Source organism: Cervus canadensis, chromosome 10 (assembly GCF_019320065.1).
Source record: "Cervus canadensis isolate Bull #8, Minnesota chromosome 10, ASM1932006v1, whole genome shotgun sequence".
In the NCBI taxonomy this organism is placed as follows: Eukaryota; Metazoa; Chordata; class Mammalia; order Artiodactyla; family Cervidae; genus Cervus; species Cervus canadensis.
Genome location: NC_057395.1, coordinates 76443833 through 76471279, shown reverse-complemented (window position 1 = coordinate 76471279; position 27447 = coordinate 76443833). Strand labels below are relative to the sequence as shown.

The 27447-nt window shown below is 46.9% G+C and overlaps 1 protein-coding gene across 5 annotated transcripts; it reads left to right on the top strand.

Annotated features, from left to right (window-relative positions):
• Positions 1-27396, top strand: UBE2V1 (ubiquitin conjugating enzyme E2 V1). Of its 5 annotated transcripts, none has more exons than XM_043480437.1 (4): positions 1-154; positions 16331-16479; positions 24265-24390; positions 25626-27396. In XM_043480437.1, the coding sequence occupies exons 1-4, from the start codon at positions 58-60 to the stop codon at positions 25770-25772; spliced, it is 519 nt and encodes a 172-aa protein (XP_043336372.1). In that variant the 5' UTR covers positions 1-57; the 3' UTR covers positions 25773-27396. The 5 variants fall into 5 exon arrangements, with proteins under 5 accessions (XP_043336372.1, XP_043336371.1, XP_043336374.1 ...); XM_043480436.1 differs by having other exon boundaries at positions 3-154; positions 16331-16461; XM_043480438.1 differs by lacking the exon at positions 1-154 and adding an exon at positions 392-712.
• The last annotated feature ends 51 nt before the right edge of the window (positions 27397-27447 follow it).

Sequence of the window (27447 nt, the reverse complement as noted above, 5' to 3'; positions counted from 1 at the left end):
AGGCAACGGGTCGAGCGGCCGGCGGAGCAAGCGTCAGTGAGGCGTCCGCGCCTGCGCATGCGCCTGCGCAGAAGAGCCCGGGGCCGGTGGGGGGTGAAGAAGGGGCCGGCCTTTGAGCGACAGCGACGCAAGATGGCAGCCACCACGGGCTCGGGTGAGCGGGGGTGCCGGGCCCTGCCGGGGGCATGGGCTTGGGCCGGGGACCGGAGACCCGCACAGGCCCCTGCTGCGGGGCCAGGGCCTCTGCAGGGCCGCTGTCCGCCGGGCCCCGCGGCGGCGACGCGGGCGGTCTGAGCGGGGAGGAGGAGCAGGCGGTGGCCGGAAGCACGGGCGGGGGCCTGAGGGGCCTGTGGGCGGCGCGGTGAGGCAGAGGCTCCCCCGGGCGGCGTGAGGGCCCTGCGGAGAGGAAGGGCCCGGCCCCGCGGCGCTGCAGAAGGGCCGGAGCGGGGGAGGGGCGAGCCCAGGGCCGCTCCGGAGGAGTCGGGGCCGGCGGCTCCTTAGACGAGATCGAGGGGTCCCCTAGAGGACGAGGAGGCGCCCCCAAAGAGATGGAAGTCTTTTATTGAATGCTGGGTGTCTGAGCGGGGGGAGGAACCTTGGGATGTCCGTTTGGCCCTGACTTCAGAGAAGCCCCTGAGGAAGAATGAGGGAAGGAAACGGGATCCTGAGGGGTGACTGAGAGGATGCCCCGTTGGTTAAGGGCATGATCCGTGTAAGTTTGGGGGATTGGGTTAGCTGGGAAAATTTTTACGCTGATTAAAACGGGGGCGTCTTGGGATGGCAGCTTTTGCGGTGGGGGAGCTGGGATTAGGGGCATCTCCACAGGATACGTGAGAAGGGGAGAGGGATTTCTCAGATTCCAGAGGGATTTGGTTGGAGCAGCTGAAAGTGCAATGACCCCATTATTGCTGCTAAGTCGCTTCAGTCGTGTTCGACTCTCTGCGACCCCATAGACGGCAGCCCACCAGGCTTCCCCGTCCCTGGGATTCTCCAGGCAAGAACCCTGGAGTGGGTTGCCATTTTCTTCTCCAGTGCATGAAAGTGAAAAGTGAAAGTGAAGTCGATCATTACCAGGCCCCTATTTGAGGAGATAGATGTTAGGTTTTAGGAGGCGAGCTCTGAGTAGGGCGGTTGGTAGAAGCTTGCGATCCTGGGTGAAGAACAGATGAGTTGGGAGCCCTGGAGGTGTCTGTTAGGGAAAGGGTCTACTGAGGGAAGCCGCATGCAGTGAGTGAGACTGGGAATCAGGTTTCAGAGATGTTCCTCTTAGAGAAGAATCTTCTCTTTTATTTGGGTGAGGGAAGCATACCTTAAGAGTGTCTCTTATGGAGACTCTCTCTCTTCCACTCTTTCAGGTATTGGTAACATATGGGGGTTCAGCTCAGAAGTTCCCCAGTGGCTGGATGGGCATGGGGAGAGGAATAAATTAAATGGGAAAGGAAGAAGAAAGTAGAGGTGCAAGAGGGATTCAGGGAGCTGCACTCTGGGCCAGGGGGAGTTCTTCCAGACCCTGGTAGGTAAAGGGAAGCTGCATTTATTTTGGATTCCCTGCTCTGTACTCCGCTAAGATGCTCCAGAGGATCATGTCCTGAAGGAATCTGTTTCAGAGTGAACATTCACAGTTGGGGATCAGGGATGGACTCAAGTGGAGCCTTCTGGAGGAGACAGGGTGATGATTGTTTGGGGAAGGTCCCCCAGAGGAGCCAGTGAGGCGAGAGAGTCAGATTCTGGAAGTGCAGGATTTGGGAGTGACAGAGTGTCTCCCTTTTGGTGAGCAGGGTGTCCCCTGAGTTGTCTGGCAGTGAAATTGACCAAAGAAGTCCTCCCAAATGAAGTGAGCATGGGCGGCCTCTGATGGAGGAAACAGACAGGACCACCGGCTGGGTACTGAAATCCTCCGGCTGTGTGAGGCCTCAGAGCACTGTTAGGAGAGGTTGGTGACCTGAAGCGAGCGGGGTAAGGGAGTCTGTCCACCCCGGATGTTACGCCTCTAGTATCCCAAGGGGCCGTCTTTGTCTGATTGTTAAAGTGGGCATGGAAGGAGTTGGAAGTCAGGGTCTGACCAAAGTCACCTACCACAAGCTGTCTTTTACATTGAAAGCCGTGGGGTCTTCCTGAAGGATAGAGGAAACCACACCTCCCTTTCCTGGATTTGGGTTCAATTGGAACAGTGCTGAGTCAATTCATTGACCAAGAGACTGCCACAGACTTTCTCAGAAGAGAGGGGCTGAGTCAGGCCAGACTGCCGTGAGGCTCCTCTCGGCGGAGTAACAGCCTGGCCGGGTGGCTGTGAACTGGGGACTTCACAGTTCACACAGCTGTGCCCGTAGCCGCCACTGTTGCGACGGTCTTGCCACTCAGCTCCTTGGCAGTGACTGGAGATTGGCAATCTATAATCCGGTTTAACAGCTACTTAATTCTAACTTCTTGAGATCCTGCCAGTTGAAGAGTGCTTCATAAAAGCTGTGGTCATCAGATAAAACATCATCAGCTGCTGTCTAGTGGCATACAAGAGCACTGGGCATGGTTTAGATAACAGGGAGCAGGTTTTGAGATGCCCTGGAACTGGACTTCCCAGAACTCCTTTCTCTGTGTGTTAAGAATTTGCTATGCCCATTATGGAGAGTGAACAGGGTGGGCATAGACCCTGTCCTCGAAGAGCTTCTATTCTAGTCAAGGAGAAGCCCATTGAAGGAATACATAATTAAGATTTCAGATAGCAGTAAACGCTGTGAAGGAAATTGTGTAATGTGGTGCTGTCCGGAGAGGTGGTCAGGGAAGGATTCTCTAAGAGTGGCCATTTGAACTGAAGCAGATGATGGAAGGAGCCGGTGGTGTATATCACAGGCCGGGGCTGGGGGACAGTGAGTGGAAAGGCCTTGTGGCAAGAACCCACTTGGCAGGTTGAAAGAACCAAAGACCTCAGTGTGCAAGGGAAGCTTGTTAAAGAAATGGATTAGAGAGAGATGGCTTTGGATTGTATTCAGTGTGAAAGGAAGCTGTTGAACAAGCACCTGGTCTAAAGTAGGCATTCAGGAAATATTTGGTGAATGAATGAATGAGGGTCTTAAAAAGAGAAGAATGACAAGATCTGACCTCTACTCCCAGGCAGTAAGAGGAGTGTAGAGTGCTAAAGTGGGAAGCAGAAAGATATTGCTATGACCTGGGGCAGACCGCTGGGTTAAACTAAAATAAGTGTACAGGCCCCTCTGCTTTCTAACCCTGAGAAGTCTTTCAGGTGTGGTCAGGGGCCCTGAGGCCTTCCTTAGGAGGTTTAGAACAACTTCTTGATTAATCTGTGTCCCTGGGTCCCAGAAAACAGCTGTGAAGCCTTTGAGTTCCTGTAAGGGCTGAACTTAGTTTTTTGTGGTCACTGCTTTCAACACTTGTTGACAACACCTTTCTACCTCTTTTGCTTCTGCAGTGTGTGATTTCTGCATAGATCTTAGAGGGTGGAACTGTGAAAAACCCACCAGAATCCTCAGGATGCTCGTGTCATAACAGGTTACTTCCTCCTGCCTTGACCAAGATTGCAAGGCCTTGGCAGCCAGGTCTTTCCTCTGACCCAGCATCCCACAGGCTACCCTGACAGTTAACCAAAAATGTAGTGCTAGAAGAGTAAACCCATTACATTTTAAATCCGCATGTGTTGGAGAGGCCTCATACACACAGCCCTCTTAGGAGCATGTCACCACATGGGCGGTGGAGGTTACAGTCTTCCTTTCCGTTCAAGAGTGTTCCCCAGAAAGCTGGAGCTGGCAGATGAGAACCTGTGGTCTCTTAGTTGGTCTCCTTCCCGTGTATCTCACTGGGTGAGCGTCTTTTTGTGCCGGTTGTAGGTAAGTGCCTTTTGTACGACAGGGGCTCTGCTTTCAAGAGAACGTCATGTGGTGCTCAGTTGAAGAAATACCGGTCTGCCCCAGTGATGGAAGGAAACGCTGTGTTGGGCCAGAACAACCTATGGTTCCTCTTAGGGATCGCCAGGGTGTGATGGCCATGGTTTTCCCCTTCACAGGAGCTTTAAAACCACCCTCTTCCCCCCACTGTATTCTCTTTCTCTCCCCCTTCCTCAAGTCTCTAATTCTGAAAGTCCCCAGGGAAGTACAGAGCAGCACATTGGGTGACGGAGAGATGTTAACACTATTACTTTTGCATTGCGTATAATAGTTTAGGGGTTTCCTCTACTTTGACTTACCTGTTACATCATCTCATTCAGCTCTCCACAGCCCAGTCGGTGCGCTCTCCAGGGGAGGTGGTGGCCCCATGGTATTCCCGAGGGAGCTGGTGGCTGGCCGAGGCATGGTGACCCTCAGGGTTAGAGCCAGGGGTTTTGACTCCGGCTCCTTTCCCAGCTTACTCCAGCACCTTTGGAAGGAGATGGAAAGGCGTGGGTTTGCCCGTGAGCGCTTCCTTGGTCTTGGCGTGTTTAATCTTGGTGAGAATGGGCTTTAAGAAGTTAGTGCCGCCTGTAGCAGGAACTCTTCCTAGCATCCCTGACCACTTCTTATCCCATTCTGGGTTGTGTGCTGTCTGATGAGAGTGAAGGCCACTGCTTGCTCTTGCTTGTACTTTACACTCAATAACTCACCCTCGTTGGGTTTCAGGCCCCGTGATGTCATGTACATAGTCTGTCAGTCCTTGTCTTCAGTTACATGCAGGCCTTCAAACTCCTTTTTAAATGGCATTTCTAGGGCTAGCTGTGTGCTAGACACTATATTAAATACATCATCTTGTTTCTGACAGTAGGCCTTTGAAGCAGGCATCTATTGTGAAGCTGAGGAAGCTGAGGCCCAGGGTGAAGAAGTGACTTGCCTGAAGCCCAGAGCCAGTGACTTGGGCACCAGGGTACAGAGCTGTGCCAGCTCTGCTCCAGGCGCATGCCCTTGGCCGCAGTAGCATTTTCCAGCCCCCGCTGCCTGTTCTCCAGCTGAGCATCCCAAGTTCCTTCAGCCGTTGGCAGGTCTGTTGACATTCCTGCCTTGGCGGATTAGTTCCTTCATGGGTGGATAATAATAACACCGAGTAGGGTTCGTTCTTCATTGTCACGTTCACTCTGTGCAAATCCATAGGTGTAACCCAGGAATAGACGCCAAATCCTCCTCCTCTGTCTCAGCATTATTGCCACTGAGACAGTGGTTCCGACCAGAACCACCTTTCTGTCGCCTAGAAGACAGCAAAGGCCTCCTGCTTGCAGTCATGCCTTTTTCCAATCCATACTCTATAGAGGAAGTAGAATGACTTCTCACAGACAAGAAAACAGAACCTGCCACTCCCAGCAGAAAGCCCTTCGTGCTGCGCTTAGAAAAAAATCCATCTCTCTTCCCATGGCCCTCAAGGCCCGCCATGGTCGTGGCCTTGCCTGCCGTGACCTCGCGTGGTACGGCCCCTCTGCTCCTGCCCTTCCACTTTGGGAAGCTTGGCCTGCACGTGACTGCCTGCTTCTCCCCCTGCAGGTCTCAGCTCTCCAGAAAGGCCGTCCTTCCCACCCTTTTCGGCCTAGTCTTCTCATTCATCACAGCTCTGTTCTGTTCTCTTCTGAAGTGCTTAACCTTGTCTGAAGGTTTCTCGGGGTGTTTTTGTTTGTTTGGGAGTGTTTTTTCTAAGCATATTTCCTGGGCCTTTCCAGAAGGCCAGGATTCTGCCCTGCTCTTTGCTGTGTCCCTAGCACTCGTATGGTCCCTGGCAAATAGTAGATGCTCAACAAACACAAAGTGTCGCAGTGAACTAATCTGAAAGGACAGAAGCAAAAATGCCTGTTCAGCCTTTCAAAAAGGAGAGCTCTTGCCCTGATTAGTTGGTGCTTACAGAGAGGGACTTTAGGATAGCATTAACTCTGTCCTCTCCTTCCCTAACGTCCTGAGACACTTACCACACCTGATTCTTTGTCTCCACCCCTTTCAGAGAAAATACGATCTTTGGCCTCCATCACCTTCACAGCAGAGAAACATGGAGTCTTGCATTTTGTCACCAGCTGTTTGTTGTCACATCGTCTGGACTCTAAAGGATGATAGAAGGGGGGATGTTTCTTCCCCTAGATGAGTGATTCTCAAACTGGAACACGTTAGAATCGCCTGCAGGGCTTGTTAGGTTGCTGGGCTCTACCCTCAGTTTTCAGTTCGATAATTCTGTAGGGTAGTGTTCTGGTGTCTGGCCTGAGAATTCACACTTCTAGTGGGTTCACAGGTGACGTGAAGGCTGCGGGTCTGGGGACCGTACTTCGAGAATCATTGCTGTGGAGAAGGAGAGAAGAAATCTCCTCCTCTGGACAGGCCCTAAGTAGACACCCAGACTTCACTTGCCGGTTGTTCAGAAATGCAAGTTACCTGCCCCCTCACTTTATGTCAGGAACGTTTAATCCAGGTGCTTCACCTTCCAGGCATCCTTATTTTCCCAGATGGTAGCATCACCAAACGCCTAGCTCAGTTCACCGTCTTCCCTGAATGGGCAACCAAGTCAGTTTCAGCTAGTAGCTTTCTTCCCAGAGAGACCTGGGAGGCGCTGCGATTTTAAATCCAGACCCAAACCAGGCCAGGGTTTTCCAGGTTGACCTGCTGAGGTGCCTGCCACTGTGTGGCAGTGATTTTCCCAAAGACGTTCTAAAGGGCTTCAAAATTCTTTTTGTACCACAAATATTTTAATATGTTGCTGTGATTCACATTACTGCATTAAATGTTTTACTAGGACATGGTGTAAAACCCTATCAAATATTCATGCTTTTTTAACCTGGTTGTCATCTTTTCTTTGTGATATCCTGCAGCTGCTGACTTTTCAGTTTATATTTAGCCAAGAGAATAACTGGCTGACTTTTAATACTGACACAGATCCAGGAAAAATCCTTCTGGAAAGAAGAATTCTGAAGTAACAGTAACAAATGTTTTCTTTTTATAAATCTTGGATTGCTGTGTTATTTTAGCACCTTGATAAAGTTATCTTAACATTTTCATAGTTAACCTTTGAATAGTTAGAGTTTATTAAGATTAACAAGAGTCCATTTTTACATACTCTTGTAAAGGTATTGTCTCTTGAAGCTGTTTCTTCAGCTGCCTTTTAGGTGAAATTTTAGGAAATTTTAGAAATTTTAAGAATCTTAAAATTTGGGTTAATTCACTGGATTAAGTGCCAGAGGAAGAAAATATGTTACAGTGTTATTGAGTTTTTCTAACCTGTTAATACTTCTGGTTTTTTACATATAGGATTTAATTTTTAATATATTCACTGAAGTCTTTTGTTTAAAGTAACATATCATGATTTTGAGCTTCTTCTCTCCTGTTGGGATGGGATGAAGTGACTGATACACTCACAAGGTCTGTAGGATCTCTGACAAGTATTTGGATTTTTATCCCTGGAGTAGCCGCTGAGGTTCTGGAAGAAGGGTGTGGTCAGGCTGTTCAGAGCTAAATGCTCTTGCTTTGTAGAAAATATTGGTGTATTAACTTTGTAAGCAGTTTCTAAATGGTTTGAAATAGCAGTAACATGCTTTCATATATATTTAATGAAGCAAAGTTCAATTTGTAATGAAGTATCCTTGATTTGTGTGGTCTGGGGAGAGAAACAGTTTTCCCTGTTCAAAAAAAAAAAGGTTCTCTAAAAGTCTTGATCACACTTCATTAAAGAATAAAACTACTTATCAAATTTTAATAACCTCAAAATAAAGAACCTTTGGTATCTCAGTTATATAGTATCAATATTCAGTATTTTGGCCACAGTAGACCATATTAGAGGTTATAGTAGAAAAGGAAGAGGTACTGCCTTTTCTTCAGTCAGGAAGCATTAATTGAGTACCATTACATGCCATGGAGCATACCACATACTGGGGAGGTAGAGTTGAATGAGTCACAACTCTTAACTTGAGAAGCTGCGAGAGTGAGTCAGACAATAAAAAAGAAAGAAAATGAAATTTAAAGAGAAAGAAAAGATACAGCACAGTCATTGTGTGAAGGACCATGGGGTGGGGTGTGAGAGGCTCTAAGAGGCCCTCTGACTGCCCAGCTCCTCATTGAAGACAGGTGTTTCTTCTTCATATCGTCACGTTCAAAATGTAACATATAACTTTCCTGGGTGATTTAAAATCCATACTAGTCCCTTGGATAATCTTTATAATATTAGACTCTCTTTTAATAGTGCTGTGAATATTTCCCTGCCATGCTTCCAGAAATAAACCAGAGTTAGAATTTTTTGACACTGAGCATTACTCATTCTCAGACAACATCCGTAGCTAACACCCAGCCACCCATTCATTCATTCAGCAGGCATTTGAGTACATGCTTTGGCAGAGCACTCTGACGTATTGGAAATTCAGTAGGGAACAAAACAGAAGTTTTTCTCTCAGGGAATTTATGTTCAGATGGGAGAGACAGACAATAAACAACTAATGAAGTGGAAATTAATACTGTACATTGAAAATGCCGAGTGGTAATGATGCTGTGAAGAAAAATAGAGCATGATAAGGGAATGGGAAGTTAGACTTTAGATGAAGGGAGCCCCCCACCATGCCCAGCTCTGGGACAGAGAATTCTGGGGTGAGCGAGCATGAAGTGCAAAAGCAACGTCAGATGGCCTGTTCAGAAAGCTCAGGGAGGCTGTCATGGCTGGAGGAGGGTGAGGAGCAAGGGAAGGGAGGCAGGAAGTGATGTTGGGGAGGTCGGCAGGGCTCTGGGGGTGAACTCAGGGGTTTGAGGCTAGTTGGAAGGGCAGCCGGTGGAGGGCGGTGAGAGGGGAGCCATGGCAGCTGACTTACCTTTAAAAGGCTCACTGTGGAGAATAGCCTGCAGACAGAAACCAGGGAGATGAGGAAACCCGTCAGGAAGCTGGGGCGGTGCGGGCTACAGTGGCTGTGGTCCGCGTGGTGAAGATGGTCGTATTGGAGATATGTTTGGAAACGGGTTAAATATGGGGTGTAAGGGAAAGATTTCTTACTGTAACTCCGAGGTTTCTAGTCTGGGAAACCTCTACCACACACTGAGATCGAGGGTGGGTAGTTTTGTTTTTGAGGAGTGCAGGGAGTTTTGGTTGGAATTAACTTGGAGAGGCCTGTTAGGCATCTGTTAGGCAGTTAATTAGAAATATAAATGGGAGACTTATTAGCGTCCTTGGCCTGGGTAAGATCCCTTGGGGAGTCAAGGAGACAGAAAAACAGCGGTCGGTGAGCCGTGCACGGGGCCCGGGCAGCCAGTGGCAGGAGGTCACGGCGATGAGGCTCCTTAGCGTGAGGTTGCGGAGAGAGCCCGGGGCTCAGGGAGGAGGCGCAGGACCAGCCGCGCTCGGGGACGGGAGGTGCGGACTGAGCGTCGGTCACAGGGCTCGGCTAGGGGTGCCCCTCGGAGCGGCTTGGGTGAGTGACTCGCTAGAGAAGCTCGAGTGGAGTAGGTGCAGGTCGGGTGAAAAACTCCAGACAAGGAGTCAGGACAGCCCTCTTGAGGTTTTTTTGCTTAAAACAAGCGAAGAAATGAGCTAGGAGCTAGAAGGGGGTATGGGGTCAAGTGAGGGTTTTTTATACTGTGATGGTGTGCCAACGGAGGTGATTCAGTCTCTGTGCCCGGCATAACACCTAGTGCTTTATAGGTTTTAGCTCATTGATTCTTCCTCACCTCCCGTAGAAGCAAGGAGTATCGGAACCCCTGTTGTGCTGAGGGTCAGGGTAACTTGCACAGTCCCTCAGCTAGATTGCTAGAAAGTGGCGGAGTGTGGACTTGAGCCTAGGTCTGTGCTCTTAATCCTCTGCTGAGAGATTGTAGAGTTTTCTCTAAAGTTATGTTCTGATTCTTGCTTGTGGGAGGTAACTTTGCCATCACTCTGACCAGGCTTTTCAAAATAGAGTGGTCAACCAGATATCCTTACATTTGTGATTCTACTTTCATGGCTTCCCTGATGGCTCAGATGGTAAAGAATCTGCCCACATTGCGGGAGACTCAGGTTTGATCCCTGGGTCGGGAAGATCCCCTGGAGTAGGAAGTGGCAACCCACTCCAGTATTCTTGCCTGGAGAATTCCATGGACAGAGGAGCTTGGCAGGCTGCAGTCCATGGGTTCGCAAAGAGTCTGACTGACTAACACTTGTCCTTTTTTTCACTTTCCATGGCATCTAAAGATAATTTATGTGAGTATACACATATAAGGGGCTTCCCCGAGGGCTCAGAGGAAAAGAACCACCTTCAGTGCAGTGCAGGAGACGCGGGTTGGATCCCTGGGTCGGGGAGACGTACAGGGAAGCAGGGGTTGACTTTTGTTTATCTTTTATAAAATGGGTTGTGCATACGTTTTTATTCTTTGCTCGATTTCTTTTTTTCAACTAATATTCATCTAAAGCCTACCATGTAAAGGCCAATTGTTTTAATATCTCGTTATAAAAATGAGAGCCACCACCACAGTCATGGAAATTAATATGTGCTACCTTAAATCTCTTAACATCCCACCTACCTCAGCTTGTAAGTTGTTTGATAATCTGTTCTGTTGTCACAGTATTTGCTCCAAGCAGATGCTTCTGCCTTTGTATCCTGGATGTTCAGAGTAACACATCCTTCACCTGGCCTCTAATCCTTCAGCACATCCTGAACATTACCTGGGAGATTTGCCTTATCTCTTGCCCTGCTCAGAGCCTTTTGCAGCTCCCCACTAATTACCTTCAGGATAAAGTCCAGTCCCTCTTAGAAACACAGCCCCACCTCTTTAGGTTTCATCATATTCCGAGGGGTCTATGACCCTCTCAAAGGTTAAAAAAACATTGTCTTATGACTATATTTCTCTTGTATGTTTTAATAGTTTTGTTTTATTGGACTTCATGTGTGTGTATCTTGTTTCCATAGTGAGACTGCATACTCTGATTGGGAGGCTCCTGTTTTTTATCTCTTTCATAGCCTTTGTAAGGTCTAGCATAGTGTGAGATGAGTGTTTGGTAATTATTGTACTGAAAAGTGTATGTGTATATATATATATATTACTGACAAGTTTATGGGTAGGGAGATGTTAAGAAACAGTTAAAAAGCCTAGCCAACTTTCAAAATTGCGGTCCTAAAATGTGTGGATTTTGCTTGTGAACATGGAATGAGCTCAGTTTTAGACACGTGTAGACACAGTTTTAGACCCTGGTGGCTCAGAGGTTAAAGTGTCTGCCTGCAATGTGGGAGACCCAGGTTCGATCCCTGGGTCGGGAAGATCCCCTGGAGAAGGAAATGGCAACCCACTCCAGTATTCTTGCTGGAGAATCCCATGGAAGGAGGAGCCTGGTGGGCTACAGTCCACGGGGTTGCAAAGAGTCAGACATGACTGAGCAACTTCACTTTCACTTTCACTTTAGACACGTGAATTAGACATGTGAAACATGGAACCCTAGATAGTTCTTTACTGGATCAGTTCAGTTCAGCCGCTCAGTCGTGTCTGACTCTTTGTGACCCCATGGACTGCAGCACGTCAGGCCTCCCTGTCCATCACCAACTCCCAGAGTTTACTCAAACTCATGTCCATTGAGTCAATGATGCCATCCAACCATCTCATCCTCTGTCGTCCCCTTCTCCTCCTGCCTTATAAGAGTTCAGTATGTCAGCTAACCAGGTACTCATCAGCCACTTCTCTTTAAATTTCAGAAAAAGCTAATGAATCACTGCATACTTTGTATGTTTTTTCAGTTCCTGATTTCTGCTGGCTGTTCTTCGCCAGGCTTTTAGTCAGTTTTTGAGTGAAAATAAATTTATGGCTTAGGGAAAATTAAGTAAAAGGTAACAGCCCTCTTGAAAAGCTGTCCATTTGTGGACTTGAATTCTTCAAGGTTTAGCTGAATAACGGTTAGCTGAGCACATAACTGCCCAGTGCCGGATCACAGCCTTTGTCAGCCTTCACTCCCTCTCACCCTGAGAGGCTTAAAACATCCTCTGAGCTAAACCTCGCGTGTTACGGCTCAAAGAGGTTTGTGAGAACAATTAGGTGACCTCAGATGTTGCAGAATGGTGGCCCCTAAGCAGAATCTGAACCACAGACATGGCTAGAGCAAAGAAGTGACTCTAGACAGGACATGTATTCTCCAGTTCACGTCAGTTCTTAACACTTCCTGTTGTTTTGAGCGAGACATTTTAAAGAAATTTCCAAAGCCGTACCACTCTTCTAACCAATTTATTTTTGCTCTTTGGAAAATATAGTTGTTTGTTATTTATCTTAACACATAGTAGTTTGTTGTGGTTAGTTATTAAGTGAGTTAAATATTTTTACAATTCATCAGTTTTAATTTTCTAATTTGATAAATAACAATAGCTATAACCCACATAAACAAAGGCTCTTTGAAATCTTCAGTATAAAAGCGTCTTGAGACCAAAAAAGCTGAGAACTGCTATTTAGATAGAATAAATGGTTACTGTGGTTAATCAGTATATTTACAGTTATTCTGATATTTATATGTATATTCCAGCTCCTGCTTGGACTATTTCTAGACTGCCTAGTAGGTACTGACCAATCCAAAGTTTGTCATTTATTAAGCTGTTTTAATGCCTGTTTCATAATTGACTCAAACTGAATCATCCTATAATGTCAGTGTGGAAGTAACAAAAGCTGACTCTGTCCTCTGTGGTGCTCACTTACTGTTCCACATACTAACCTAAAGTAAATTTAACTGCCTCATTTTTTGTTGTTGTTCAGTTGTGTATGTGGGCTTTGCACGCTTTTAAGTAATTGAATGTCTAATCCAGTGGAAATACTTACTGGAAGTACAAGATTCTTTACTAATATAATATTTTTCCCTACTTCACCAGTAAAAACAATGAAGCATCAGAAAGATATAACTTGAATTCACTACCTGCTTTGAAACTAATAGCAACGAGCTTGTGACATTTGGATGAAGATTTCCTAATCAGGGGGACCTCCCTGGCAGTCCAGCAGTTCAGACTGTGCTCCACCGCAGGGGGCTCAGGTTCAGTCCCTGGTTGGGAACTAGGATCCCACATGCCGAGTGGTGTAGCCAAAAAATTTTTTTAGAAAAAGGATTTCCTACTTAAACCTGGTTGTTAGATGAAGAGGGAACATTTCCAGCCATAAGGATATTCTTTGCTGAAGTTTACAAGAGGAACAGTTACACCTGAAATAATTAATCTAACCTGACTTTAAAGATCTAACACCAAAAAAATAGCACAATTTTTTTTGGAATTCCTTGCGCTCCAGTGGTTAAGACTTAGTGCTTTCTGGGACCTTCCTTGGGTTCAATCTCTAAGGTCCTGCAAACTGGTGCAGCACCCCCCCCCCAAAAAATAAAACGCCTATTTTTTACCTTGCCAAAGAGAGTAAGTTGAAATAGAGGTCACATGTATAACTTCATTCAGTGATGAAGGGCTCAGCCATGGGAGCTACTGGACTTTGCTGTTGATCATTTGACTTGAACAAGTTTTGGTAACACTAAAAAACACATACCACTTAGAGAGTTAGTCTCTTAGGGAATACCGTTAAGTGAGATTCCCCCTCTCAGGAAATCCTCAGTCCTTACTTCAGTCAGGTGCCAAGTAACTGAAGGCCTGGAGAAGGTGAGGGAGCATGACCAATGCGACTTACCTGGGGGAGGCGTTCCAGGCAAAGCAGAGAGCAAGTGCGCTTTGGTTGACATGGTTCCTAAGTGTTTTCTTGATCAAATTCCACAATCGTGGTTTTGTTTTGTTTTTAGTCATAAAATATAGAAAGGGGGTTGGAGTCACCCATAATTCTTGCACCCAGAGATAATCACTGTCACCATCTTAGTCTCTGTCGTTTCCAAATTTCTTAAGATGTTACTTAACGTCTGTATTAGTTTGTTAGGGCTGCCAGAACAGAGTACCACAGGCTGGGTTGCTAAAATAATGGAAATTCAGAATTCTGGACGCTGGAAGTCCAAGATCAAAGTGTCAGCGGGTTCGATTCTTAGACTTGCAGGGGGTTGCTTTCTCACTGGGTTCTCGTGTGGCTTTGGCTCCATACAAGTGTCATACCTGTTGGTTTCCGTGTGCACCTGAGTTTCCTCTTCCAATAAGGACACCAGGCAGATTGGACTAGGGCCCACCCTCGTGGCCTCATTTTAGCTTAATCACCTTCTTGGCTGTTTACAAATACAGGCACATTCTGAGATGCCAGGAGTTAGGGCTTCAGTGTATGAATTTGAGGGGACACAATTCAGCCCATCACCCCATCTGTGAACAGGTACCTCAGATATTTATCAGTCTTCCTATCAGTACAACTCCGTGCTGTTGGGATATTCATTTTTATTAGTGCAGGGTTATAAATTAACCAGTAGTAATAACGGTGGTAATGCACAGTGATTTTTCTCCCCGAGCCAAATTAGTTAGGATTGTTAACAATTTTAACTCTTTCTAAACAAAAGGCATTGTATTGTCTGGCTTTTTGCTTATAATATCAAAAACATCCTTCAGTTTTGTGTTTGCTGGAGGAGACTTAATTATTCAGTGTAGCTAAATAATCCAATTGGCTAGTCTGTGGGTGAAAAATGCTAGTGTTTTCCAAATGGGCCATTCAGGAATGCTTTCAGGATTTTTCTGTTAAGTTTCAAGTACCATCTGTGCTGTTTAATATTTATCTTCAGTCAGCTGACTCTTTTGCTTATATTTATTTTAAAAGGAAAATTTTATCATTGTCATAAATGGAAAATTAGTATCATATTACTTGCCCTAAATATGTTATTCTCAAAAATAAATACATGACTGTAGAGTGAAGTATTCACTCATGTACCATCTTCAAAAAGCTTGGGGGCCATAGACTCTGCTTTCTGTCACACTTCGTAGGCAGCCTGACAACACATCTCACCACTCAGACCTCTGAAATGTCAGAACTTCTCACCACCTTCACTTCTATCACCTGCCATCTTCTGCTGGAATTACTGCCGTAGCCTCCTGTTTCTGCCCTAGCTCCCTTCACTGTGTTCTTCATACGGCAGCCAGAGGGATCCTGTTAAAAGCGAGTCGGATCCTGTCATTCCTCTGTTCACAGCTCCAGGGTTTTTTTTGACGGTTGGAACCCCTGATTTCCTACTAATGCTCCATCTCACTGACTTGGTTTTCGCTAAGTTGGCACCTTTGCTGTTCTTTGACACTCTCTGGGCAAGGCTGTGCTTCAGGACCTCTGCCCCTGCCTGGAAGACTGTCCTTCAGCTACCAGTAAATTGTGCTCCCTGTTTAAACTTGTAACTTCCCTCCTCAGTGCTCTCTGCTCCAGAACACCAGCATCTGTCATACTAATAATTTGCATGTATTTCCTTCTAGAATGTAAGCTCCATGAGGGCAGGCATTTTTGTGTTATTCACAGCTTATTTCCCGGTGCCTGGGGAAGTATCTGATGTCCTCGGATATTTATTCCAGTTGAATTAATAGTAACGTGTTCTGCACTTTGGAAAATACTAAAATATACTGGAAACTCCTCCCACAGCTTTGAGTCCCTCCAAGTGGGTCTTTCTTCACAATCATCCGTGAAGCGCTGCTTGGCTCTGAGAGTCTGGCCTTGGGGGCTCAGTAAAGAAAGCTGGTAACTTGCCTGGATCCCGAGTTTTTCCAGAGGAAATAGTCTGAGTGCCAGGGGAGGTGGGGGACAGGTAAGCAGGACTGGTTGGGAGAACAGCATTCCCGCCTGACGCCCACCCAGACTCTGTTCTGGAAGACACCCAGAAGCGGTGCCAGCCTCAGCCTGAGCTCGGGTGCGGTGGTGTAAACCTGTGAGAGGGGTCTGTGCCTGCTCCCCTGAGCCTGGGGGACTTTAGAAACAGGTGAAGCAGAGAGCCGGCTACCCTCCTTTAGCTTTTCCACAAGAGAGAAACTATGACTTAAATATTTGAACATTTTCATCCGTGCTGCCTCCACTTGACTCTTGAGTTGATGACGGGGACACTGTTGTTACGTGCTCCAGTAGGGCAGCCGTTCCTTCTGAGGTAGTTTTAAGAGTCACTCCAGCAAAGGAGCACAGCCTTACACTCAGAGATGTAGAGCAAGCATAAAATAAAGAAATAGCCTTTGTTCTTCCAGGGCACGTTTGTTAACACTTTATTTATGGTTTTCATCTCAAGCTCATGGGCCCAAATTAACATTTTGACTTGTAAAGCCTTTGTGAAGTTTGCCAGAGCTCCAGGGATGGGGGCGGGGTGCTTGGTTCCGTCACCTAGCCCTGGTTTAGTCGTCACTTCACCGGTAACGAACCCCTTCCTTCTGGTTGTGCTCATCGATACAGATAGCTTCGTAAGCAGCAAGCTTGAGACGCGACAACTTACAGCAGTTTTTTGCATGTAAGCATCTGTGTTGTCAGGTAGTGATAATAAGTGACTAGCTCTAGGCTTACAACTTCCCCTGGAGTTGCTAGTATCTTGAATCTCTTTCCATTTATTTTAGGAGTAAAAGTCCCTCGCAATTTCCGACTGTTGGAAGAACTCGAAGAAGGCCAGAAAGGAGTAGGAGATGGCACAGTTAGCTGGGGTCTAGAAGATGACGAAGACATGACACTTACCAGATGGACAGGGATGGTAATTGGGCCTCCAAGAGTAAGCGTCGAGCTGCGGCTATAAATGTCAATGTCTTACATTCACTGCGCCTCCTTTTAAAAACCATTAGCCTTATCACGGGAAAAGCTCACCAATGGTTTATTTTCTGAAATGTGGCTATTCTTTTTTGACCAGTTTCAGTTTATATATTTGAACCTCCTCTGATGCTGTTTAATCCCTCTAAATGGTAAGCAAAAACCTGTTCCGACTCATAGTGTGAATTTACATGACAATGTAGACAGTGAGGTTTGAGTGAGGTAATTATACCTTTAGATGTAGTTTAGAACAAACTCTTGGGCTTATCAAATAACAAGGCTCAAGATGCAGCCAACATTCCTGAAGACAGGGTCTAAATGAACTTTGGAAAGCCTTCTGGGTTGTGGTTTTTATTTATTGTTTCCCAGTCCTGTCATGTATCTGTATCCTGATTCGTTGGACCACTCAGCAAAGGGTCATTGCCTGCGTGGTCTGCTCTGGTCTGTTCCAGGCACTGTTGAGCCCAGAGACCTTTGCAAAGAAGACAGAGACAATGGGGACGAGGAATGTGACCTCTCTCAAGCTGTGTAATTAGCAAGAGTTCCCAGTCTTCGTAATGCCAGCTAACCTTTTTTTATGGCATGTAGTCAACTCCCCAGAAACACCATTTAATTCTCACAGGAGCCCATTGTTATGATGCTCTCATTGTGTACTTGCATTCCATTTTACAGAAGAAGCCAACTTGGAGAAGTCTGCACAAAGTCACGTAGCTGATAATTCCCAAACCAGGTCTCATTCCAGAGCCTGTATTCCTAACTACTAGCCTATATTGTCTCCTTCCTATTTATATTTTGAGTTTTCAGCTGTTCCCATTATAGAATCATCTAGTGTTAAGAAATAATTTGATGTGGAAGTGAAGAGATAGATTCCAGTAATGTGACACTCGTTTCAGACGAGCTGTGGGAGATTTTAAGCGTAGCAGGCCCTTTCCTGTGTCTGCTTGTGCTTTAGGATAGTCAGGCATTCTGTTCATCTCGTGCAAGGCTCTGCACTAGTTCCGGGAGGTAGAAAGACACGTGAGATGTGGCCCTGGCTGAGAAAGGAAGAGTGTGGGGCTCGCTCAGTGTTAGGACAATCTGTTGTTCATCGTAGATTATCATGGATGCTCAGGGTGAATGACTGGCTTTGCCATTTACTTTTCTGAGTCATTTTTGTGACGCTGTAGTTTTGTTTGCCGGGGGTGGGGGTGGTTAAAAAATGTGCAATCTGTTTTTACTCATTTCTTGATTTTTTTTTTTTGTTTTAATCTATGGAAATCAGGATTTTCTGAATCTCATAAGTGCTAGGGAAAACCGATGCAGAAGGCTTTGTCTTCACACAGATCGTTTCTTGCTGTCTCTGAAAGCCCTTTGTACAGTGATGGTTTCCTTCACTGCATTTCATCTTTTCCTAAGAATGGTGTAGGTCTTTTGAAGATGAAAACTATTCTTCCCTCCTCTTTACTCTCCAGAACACCTAGAGATGACTCAGCATGAGGCAGTTGTTCCACAGATTTGTTAATCAACAGACCGAGTTTCAGACTTTAACGTAGTAAGGATGAACCAGTGTACAACAGTGAATACACTAAATTATACCACGATTGAGTGTGTTGAGTGAATACACTCTGGTACCACTGGGTTACATACTTACACAAACACATGAACAAGTAAAATGAACACTCAGTTCTGTTAAAAGTATCCTATTCCATCTAAAACACTTTAGATTACCCTGAATTTCAGTTGACCTCTTTCCAAAGGAAGCTGTTAGTGAGTAGCTACAGTATGCAAGGTACTTCCCATGTATCATTTACATCTTTTTTTTTTTTAATTGAGACATAATTCACAACTGGAGAATTCACTTACCATAGAATATACCTTTAAAGTGTTCAGTTCAGTGGGGTTTTTTAATCATATTCAGCATTGTGCAACTATCATTAACTTGAGGGCATGTGCATCACCCAGGAGAGAAACTCCACGCCCATCGGCAGGCATTCCCATTCTGCCCTCCGCCCTCGCATTCCTCACCCTTGACAATCACTGACTTTCTGTCTCTATGGGTTTGCCAATTCTGACATTTCATGTAGTTGGAATCAATATGTGGCCTTTTTTGACTGGCTTTTACTCACCATGATGTTTCCAAGGTTCACCCACGTTACAGCACTTAGCAGTACTTTCCTTTTTATGGCTGAATAATATTCCTTTTTAATGGATATACCATGTTTTGTTTATCCATTAATTGATGGACATTTGGATTTTTTTCACTTTTTGCCTATTACTGCTGTGAATATTTGTGTATAGGCTTTGATGGGGACAGATGATTTCACTTAAGTACATACATAGGAGTGGAATTGTTAGATCATACGATAACTTTGTTTAGCATTTTAAGCAACTGCCAAACTGTTTTCCAAAGTAGCTGCACCATTTTACATTCCTGCCAGCCGTGCATGAGGGTGTCCGTTTCTTTCCATCTTCACCAATTCTTACTATTGTGTCTTTCTACTCGCGCAGTTTCTGTTGCCCTGGTTCCCTAAGGTTAAAAGCAAAGACATAAAAGGAACTACCTGCTTCTAGGCGCTTCCTGTGACCTGTCTGTTTTGTGGTTAACGTCCCAAGGCATATGCTGTGCCAGTGCAGTGTCAGCCTCGTTACTACAGCATCTGAACAGAACAGAGGAGCTCCTCTCCCTGTTATATTGTTGTCGTTGTGTTACTCAACAAAATCCTCCACCAGTGTTTAAAAAGCATGTACCAAATGATCCAGCAGTTCTGCTAGGGATTTACTCTTTTCTTGAGTGTATTGCCCCAAATCCTATATGTACAAAATTATCTCATGCACCATTTTCAGTACTAGGAAAACATTGGAAGCCACCTCAGTGTCTTTCAGTAGACCATAGTATGTACTGTTTCGCTTTTCAGGGGAATGAGACAGATTCATGTGTGCTGAAACAGAGTGATCTCCATGATGCTTAAGTGGAGAAAAGGTACAGAGCAGTGTACCGAACATGCTGTCACTTAGGGTCAGGCTGGGTGAGGGAGGAGGAAGAGGTGGATCCACTTGTGCTTCAGTGTGCTGAGAATACTTTGGAAAACATAGAAGCTGATGTCAGTGGTTGCGTTCTTCAAAAGGAATCACTCGCTAGGGCCAGGGGGGAAGGGAGACTTTTTCTTAATACCTTTTTGTACTTTTTGAGTGTGCTTTAATCATATAAGTGTGTTAGCTATTTGAAAATAGATATGTATGTATATTTTTTCTTTTTGTAAAGCAAGTCTTCCAAACCTAAAAGCAAAGCTTCCTGTCCAAGTGCCCCTTGCAAAATTCGGCAAATGTGTCTGTCGCCAGGATTGCACATAGCAGATTTCTACTCTGACCGTGGGGTGGTAATGGTAGCCAGGGAATAGAGCAGAGTTTCTCAGCCTCGGCACTGTTGACATATTGGGCTGGGTCGTTCTTAGTTTTGGAGCTGCCCTGTCATTAGAGGGTGCTGAGCAGCATCCCTGGGGTTGTGACAGTCATAAATGTCTCCAGGTGCCGCTTGGCTCCCACCAGTTCGGGAGGGGCACAGGGCCGGGGGTCGCCCTGGCTGGGCAGCACTGTGACGCCTCTGGAGTGCCCCATGATGGTGTTTTTATGGGTGGGCTAGAGCCTAGGGGTGTGTTCATGCACATACTTATCTAAAAGTATTCTGTGCACACTTAGGAACAAGCAGAATTACAGGAGTGTGTGAGGTAAAAGGGCAGTGATCCATTCCCCGTTTCCTTATACTCTCCACGGAATAAAAGCTGATCACGTGGTGTGTGGTGTGTTTCTGCTGGCATTTACTGTGGGTACACAAACATAAATACATAACCATTTTAATAAAAATGAGGCCTTGCTATGCTTAATGTTTTGCAGCTTTTTTTTTTAATCTAAACAAATGGTGGACATCTTTCCATATCAGTATATATTGACCTGTCTCCTTTTTAAAAGCTTTCGGTTACATATCTGATATGTGAATATATTCTCATAGTTTTTCAAACGATTCAGATTAAGCAGTTCACTTTGTACCATTTAATTCTTTGTATCAGTCAGGAAAAGAGAAACCATACTCAATATTTCAACAGAGATAATTTAATATAGGAAGTTAATCAAATAGGTGTTGGGCTGGAAAAAAGCCTGCTAAGAGAACACAGATAACACTAAAGAATAACCACGGCCTGGGTCTGGAAGGCTGGGTCAGGGGAGGCTAGGACCACTGAAACCGATCAGTTGGAGGACAGGCACCCTCTGCTGTTGGTCCCTGTGGGGCCCACAGAGCTGGGTGGAGGAGCCTGGAGCGGCCAGGGGTTAGCCCAGAGACAGCCCTCGCTGCCAGGATGGGGGCCTCAGGCCAGAGTGACCCTGCTGGGAACAGAAAGCAGAAGGGAAGGGCCTCCTTTCGCCTTTTTATTTTTTATTGCAATTGTGCGGTCAACTCAGCAACTTAGGTCTTCAGCTGTAAAATATTCAGGTGGTACTGTGATTGAATTCAAGAAATGAATAATGAATACTGCCGTCAGAGGCTCTGGCTCACCTAGATACCCTGACTGATGGGAACGGAGTGTTTGTGCAGAGGAAGACTGTCTTGTCCCGGTCCGGAGTGGCCTGCGCAGGTGCTGGGTGGTGAGCTCCAAGCCCACCTTTCCTGCTCTGCTCTGGACCCTGGCGCTGGCATCTGTGAGCTACTTGTTTCCTCTGTCAGCTGGCTTCCTGCTAGGCTCCAGGGGAGGACACAGAGGAGAGAGAGCCTGAAAGGCAGAGAGACAGTCCCTTCCTGTTCCTTCCTGTTCCTTCCTGTTTGTTCTGTCTGCGCCACTCTGGTGATAGCCCTTCATCCTGGCATCTGCAGTGGGTCCCGGCTTCCAGCTTTTGGGGGCACCCCCAGCAGCAGCCTCACAGCAGCTCCTCCTCAGAGACCTGGGTTCAACTCTGGAACCTTCTTCCTCCGAGCCTCTAGATCTGATCAACTACAGCTTTCTTCTTTTGTCCCCCAGCCTTCAAGGGGAACAAAGGCAATAAGCCTAAACTAACACAAAGGTAGTATCTTCTCCCTGCAGTCATTACCTCTGTGTTTGTTCAGGTTCCTCTTTTAAAACTTTTTTCAGTCCAGTGATACCTGTTTAACCGATTTCCTACATTAAATTCTTCGTTAAAATACCCAGTGTGGTGTCTTTTTTCCCCAGCTTTTCCCTAATTTTCAAATCCGCACCTTCATCCCCAGACTGACTGGGAGCAGTAGTTTGCTGTGTCTCCTCCCACACCTCCTCCTGTACATGACGGCCTGTCCCTGGCCTCCGTCACGGAGAGCCTCGCAGGCTGTACCCCGTCTCCCCTCTTAGAGGCCTCGGCCTTTATTCTGACAGCGCATGCCCACCGTGTACACTGAACGCACCTTTTATGTAACTATAGGATTTGAACGGGGTAGTGGTTGCCTCGCTCACCTAATGTCATCTTCTTTATGTATGCTAATTTAGACTTTGTGCTTTGCATATTTTTGCAGCCAGTATCTTTTTCATTTTCTCATATCTCACATGTCTTAAAAACACTTTGAAAGGAATGAAGTTTTGCCATTTCAAACTATGTGGATGGACCTGGAGGGGGGTTATGCTTAGTGAAATAAGTTAGAGAAAGGCATATACTGTATGTTAACCACTTTTATGTGGAATCTAAAAAATAAACGAATGTACCAGAACAGAAATAAATAGATACAGAGAACAGACTAGTGGTTACCAGTAGGGAGAGAGAAGGGGGGAGGGGCAAAGATAGGGATAGGGATTAATAGACAGACACTACCACGTATAATACATGAGCTACAGGAATATATTGCATAGCACGGGGTGTAGCCAATAGTTCACAGTAACTTTAAATGGAGTGAGTATTGAATCACCGTTGTATGCCTGGAACTGTCAGTCAACTGTATTGCAATATAAATAGATAAGTAAGCAAACATTCATTGTTTTGTGTAATACTTTCAGGTTTACGGAAAAGTTGCAATGTTCATTCATTCATTCAACTCATCAAACAGATGAGTACCAGTCCGGTTGAGGCCCCTGCCCGCCCTGTTCTGAGTTTAGGGAGGGGTGTCTGGCGGGTGACTGGGCGTCAGTCTTCAGATGAGGGGTCTGGGAGCACGCATGGGGGCTGAGCCGCGGGGCTCAGGAGCAGCTGGTATGAGCACCCAAGGCGAGAACCCAGCGTGTCTGAAGAGTGTGACCAGGAGGCCGGAGGGGCCGGATGAGGGGGGAGAAGAAAACGCAGAGGAGGGCAGGGCTGCACGGGGTCCAGTCCCGGAACTGGGCCCGCCTTTCTGGGGTCTCCAGGAAGCCGCTGGAGGGGTTAAGCCACAGGCACAGTTTCCAGAGCTGCCTGGGAAGCCGATGGTAGGGGCGTGAGAGAAGGCAGAGGCTGGGAGTGATCTGGAGGAGGTGAGACGGTAGAGGAAGGTTGGGTGGTGTGCATCCCTGCGGACGCTTGGGGTAAGGAGTGAGGGGAACGGAGTCACGGCCCGCTGCGAGTGTTGCTGTAACTGCAGGATGGTGCCGCCTCCGCCTACCAGGGGAAAAGGCGGGTGGGGGGAATCCTGAGTTGAGATTTTGTTACAGGTTGGGGTCCCTGTTAAGTGGATGTGAAAATCTTCTATGGGAATATTATGACTGCCTTCTGAATCTTAAAATATATGTTCCAGTTTTTAAGCTAGGGACGGGCCACTACTTTAGACGGAATGTTTTCAAGCATTTAAATCGTCTTTCTTAATGTGTTCCCCCCAAGGGCCGCTAGATGTCACTGTTCACACAGGGGCCGTTTGTGCAGCAGGCGGGGAGCATGGGGCGCGGGTGCCCGAGAGGGCCCCGGAGCAGACCGGAAGGTGTCCGCCGCGCTTTGCTGTGGTCTTAAGGCACGCAAATGATGATGACGCAGCTTCACATAAGGAAACCGTGACCAGCCTTCTGTTTTACGTGATGCTTGAACTGGGTCTCAAAGGTTGTGAGGTGGTTGAGGTGGGGGCTCAGCGCTCTAGGCGGAAGGAGCCGCCTGGAGAAGGCAGCGCAGTCTGCAGCTCACCGGGTGGGAGTGAAAAGGGAGCAGTTCCCTGACGTTGAGGTGGGACTCGGGGCTTCTCAGCTGGGGCTCGGTTGGCGCTCCGAGAAGGCCCGTTTCTCCTGGGCAGGTCTGGCGTCCTCGGTGCCCCCCACCTCCTCGATGCCGGTCATCTCTGGTGGTCCTAAAGGCAGCAGGGAGGGAGGCCGGTGCCCGTGGCTGAGGCCCGTGCAGGGCGCGCCCCGGTGGTGAGGCGTGGGAGGCGACCCTTGTCTCTTGCCCACCCCCACTTGTGCTTGAGTTCAGAGTTCTCTAGAGTTGCCTGTTCTTCACTCTGTACGTGGTGGTATTTAGTGCCTTGGCTGATGATCCCAGCATGAGTAGGCATTGGTGTGACGTCCCAGAATGAAGGCTGCCTCTTGCACGTCGTTTCCCAGAGTGTAGACAAGTGAACATAAAAGCAAGGCCATCTGATTGGGCCTGATGATACTGCCGTACAACCTCAGTGACACCAGCTTAGATTTCCTGGCTGCTTTGTGTTCCCCCAAAGCCGGGATTCAGATGGTGACGACTAACTTAGCAAACAAAAAGTGGACTCTGTGTGGTGGCCGTAGACGCACCTGCTCTGCATCGGGAATAAACGGGGTTTCAGAAGTTGTGTGGTTTTTAATTCTTTGTAATTGCCTGACATGGCTATACCTTCTTTTTTTTTTTCCAGACAATTTATGAAAACCGAATATACAGCCTTAAAATAGAATGTGGACCTAAATACCCAGAAGCACCCCCCTTTGTAAGATTTGTAACAAAAATTAATATGAATGGAGTTAATAGTTCTAATGGAGTGGTAAGTTGTTTCTGCTGCCCCTCCTTGTCCCCCGGGGCTCCCCGAAACCGCTCTGTGCCTGCATGTCTGGGGCACTGGGGCCTGATCCCATCTGTTCCCCGATTCCTGGGTGACGACATGTACCGAGGACGCGCATGTGCCGTTTGGGAGTGAGGGCCTGTCCCCAGCTGCGTTCAAGCACCTCTTGTACAGAGTTTGCTCTGGCCTGTTATCACTCAGCCTGTGCCGGTCACTTTGAGACGAGAGCTCCTTCAGTCCCGCTACACCCCCAAGAGGTAGCAGTGAGGAAACTGAGGCAGAGAGGGGAAAGACTGCTCCCAAAGCCATACTTCTCTCCACGGGCCTTATTTGTGCACCACGGGGATATACTACTTTTTCCTTGTAATGGCCTTGCTTTTTTAACTAATTTTTACTACCTTTTTCACTACCTTAAATGGAGACCAGTCTCATTTGTCATAAGAAGGCAATAATGGCAACACAACAGTATATACTATAAAAGCGAAGCAGAGTTGGTAAATTCTTCCCCCATACGTCGCTTGCCAAAGGCTTTTGAGCCTCTGAGGCTGCCGTCTTGGCCAGGGGAGAGCAGCGGGTGTTAAAGGGTGCTTGCGTGCTAGCGTCACAGGAGCTCCTAAGCCCTCTGTTTTGAGGTATTCAGAAGACTGGAATGGAAGCTGAAAAGAGCTGAGACTATTGCTGTGGTCAGTGTTGCCTCTGAGGCCCACCTGAAATCCTAAACCCCAGAGAAGCTCCCACTTGGGGGCGTTTCTCCAGGAGGTGCTGTGCTGACTTGAGAGGGCGTGGCTCGGGCAGGCCGTGGTCTGCGGAGCTGGGGTCCGGGCCGCTGTTGCCTTGCTCTCCCTACTGCCCTGAGCATCGCCCGCCACCTGGGCGCAGAGTGGGGAGGACAGGTCCCGAGCAGTGGCCACAGCCGGCCCAGGAGCAGGCGAGGTCGTCGTTCCCCAGTTGAGTCTCACCAAGTGTCGGTGCCTCGTCTGTAAAAGCGGCTTTTACTTATCCGTAATCTGCTCCTTCTAGACCGTGAGGGTTTGGGACCCGAAAAGGGAAGAGCAGACTGTCTGGGGGTACCCTTTGGGCATTCCGCACGTCTCTCAGCGTGTTCAACCTGAAAAATGCTTCTTACTCCCTTTTCTGCTGTAGCTTAGCTCCAGCGCACAGCTTTCCTTTTGTTTGAGAGCCTGACAGTAATTTGTTTTGTCTTTGCCTTTCTGTAGGTGGACCCAAGAGCCATATCAGTGCTAGCAAAATGGCAGAATTCATATAGCATCAAAGTTGTCCTGCAAGAGCTTCGGCGCCTAATGATGTCTAAAGAAAATATGAAACTCCCTCAGCCACCTGAAGGACAGTGTTACAGCAATTAATCAAAAAGAAAAACCACAGGCCCTCCCCTGCCCCCCATTCGATTTAAGCAGTCTTCATTTTCCACAGTAGTAAATTTTCTAGATTCGTCTTGTAGACCTCAAAGTACTGGAAAGAAAGCTCCCATTCAAAGGCAGTTTATCTTAAGATACTGTAAATGATACTAATTTTTTTGTCCATTTGAAATATATAAGTTGTGCTATAACAAATCATCCTGTCAAGTGTAACCACTGTCCACATAGTTGAACTTCTGGGATCAAGAAAGTTATATTTAAATTGATTCCCATCCTAACCGGTGGGGCACATCTAACTCAACTGTGAAAAGACACATCACACAATCACCTTGCTGCTGATTCCATGGCCTGGGGTCTCTGCCTTCTCCCCCCTCCCCTCCCCTCCCCCTCCCTGCAACAGCCCTCCAGCTAGGGGTGGCTTCTTAGAGTAGACGTGAAGGTTTCAGGTCACAGCCTGGGGGGCACTGATGGTGAGCGGGGTGCTCTGTCTGCATCCCTGGTCTCTCTCTCTGAGTCTTAAGTGACGCCCCCCTTCCAAGCCATCAATCCTCCTCCCCCCACCCTCCACTGCCACCCGTGGCCGAGGCATAGATTGTAGCCCTCTGCTCCCCTCTGAGATCGGCCTTTGGTGAGGACTTCAGGGCTTCCCCGTATCTTCTCCCCCCACCGTAATCGAGGGGTGCTGCCTTTTCCTTCCTTCCTCCTCAAGTCCCTTTCTGCACCGCCACCCAGCACTTCCATGACGCTTCCTTGCTTTGGCCAGAAGCCATCAGGTAAGGTTGGAAAGTCTCTGACCTCCCCTCATTTAGTCTTGGAACCACAGTTTATTTACTCTCCGCCAGCCTGGGAAATGAATATTGGGTTCTCAGCCTTGCCACCCTCTGTTGTCACCATCCGCTGATGCGTTTCTTTAGCTCAGGTTTCAATAAGGTGAAAAGAACAGTCACCGGGGTTACTCAGACCTGCCAGCTCACGACCTCCGTGGTGGTTAAACTTGGAGAAAGGCCACAGAAGACACTTGTGCGCACACACGATCCCTCTGAATGAATTGTTCTCTTTTCCTGTAAAGGCTTTGGCTTTTTAAAATCGAAGAAGTTTTAAACAGGGCTCTCACTGGGTCATCCTTTCAGTCCACTCGGGTCTAGTTTGGAAGCTGACAACTGGAACAAAAAGAACCTTGAATTCGGTGCATACTTTGGTTTTGGTGCTGCTGCTTCTCCCGGTCCTCAGCAGGGATTACGAAAGAACTCGGTGTGCACGGCAGATCCCCGAAATTCCTGGCGAATCGCTGCGTTTTTCCACTTTTCTGTTCAGGACCACTAAATGCTGAGATGTGGATGCATACCGAAATAAAATCAATTCATTGTGTTCCAAGGGTTTTTTTTTTTTTTTTTTTAGTGTCTGTGTAAAACCACCTTTTGAAGCAGCAACTATCAAGTCTGAAAAGCAATTGATGTTTCCATTAATCTTTTTTCTGGGGGAAACCTTAGTTCTAAGGGTTTAACATCCTGTAAGTAAAGTTTAACATAACAGTATTCCATAAGCAGCCTTTTTATTGTCAGACCATTGCCTGATTTTAATATAATAAAAAGAAGTGTGCGTTAATATTTAAGACGTTTAATGTCTTAGATGCCTTGGTATTCAATTTGACTTATAAAAGCAG

Coding starts and splice junctions, on each gene's coding strand:
- UBE2V1 (XM_043480437.1), top strand. CDS start 58: ATGCGCCTGCGCAGAAGAGCCCGGGGCCGGTGGGGGGTGAAGAAGGGG. Junction 155..16,330: donor GGCAGCCACCACGGGCTCGG/GTGAGCGGGGGT, acceptor CATTTATTTTAG/GAGTAAAAGTCCCTCGCAAT. Junction 24,391..25,625: donor TTAATAGTTCTAATGGAGTG/GTAAGTTGTTTC, acceptor GCCTTTCTGTAG/GTGGACCCAAGAGCCATATC.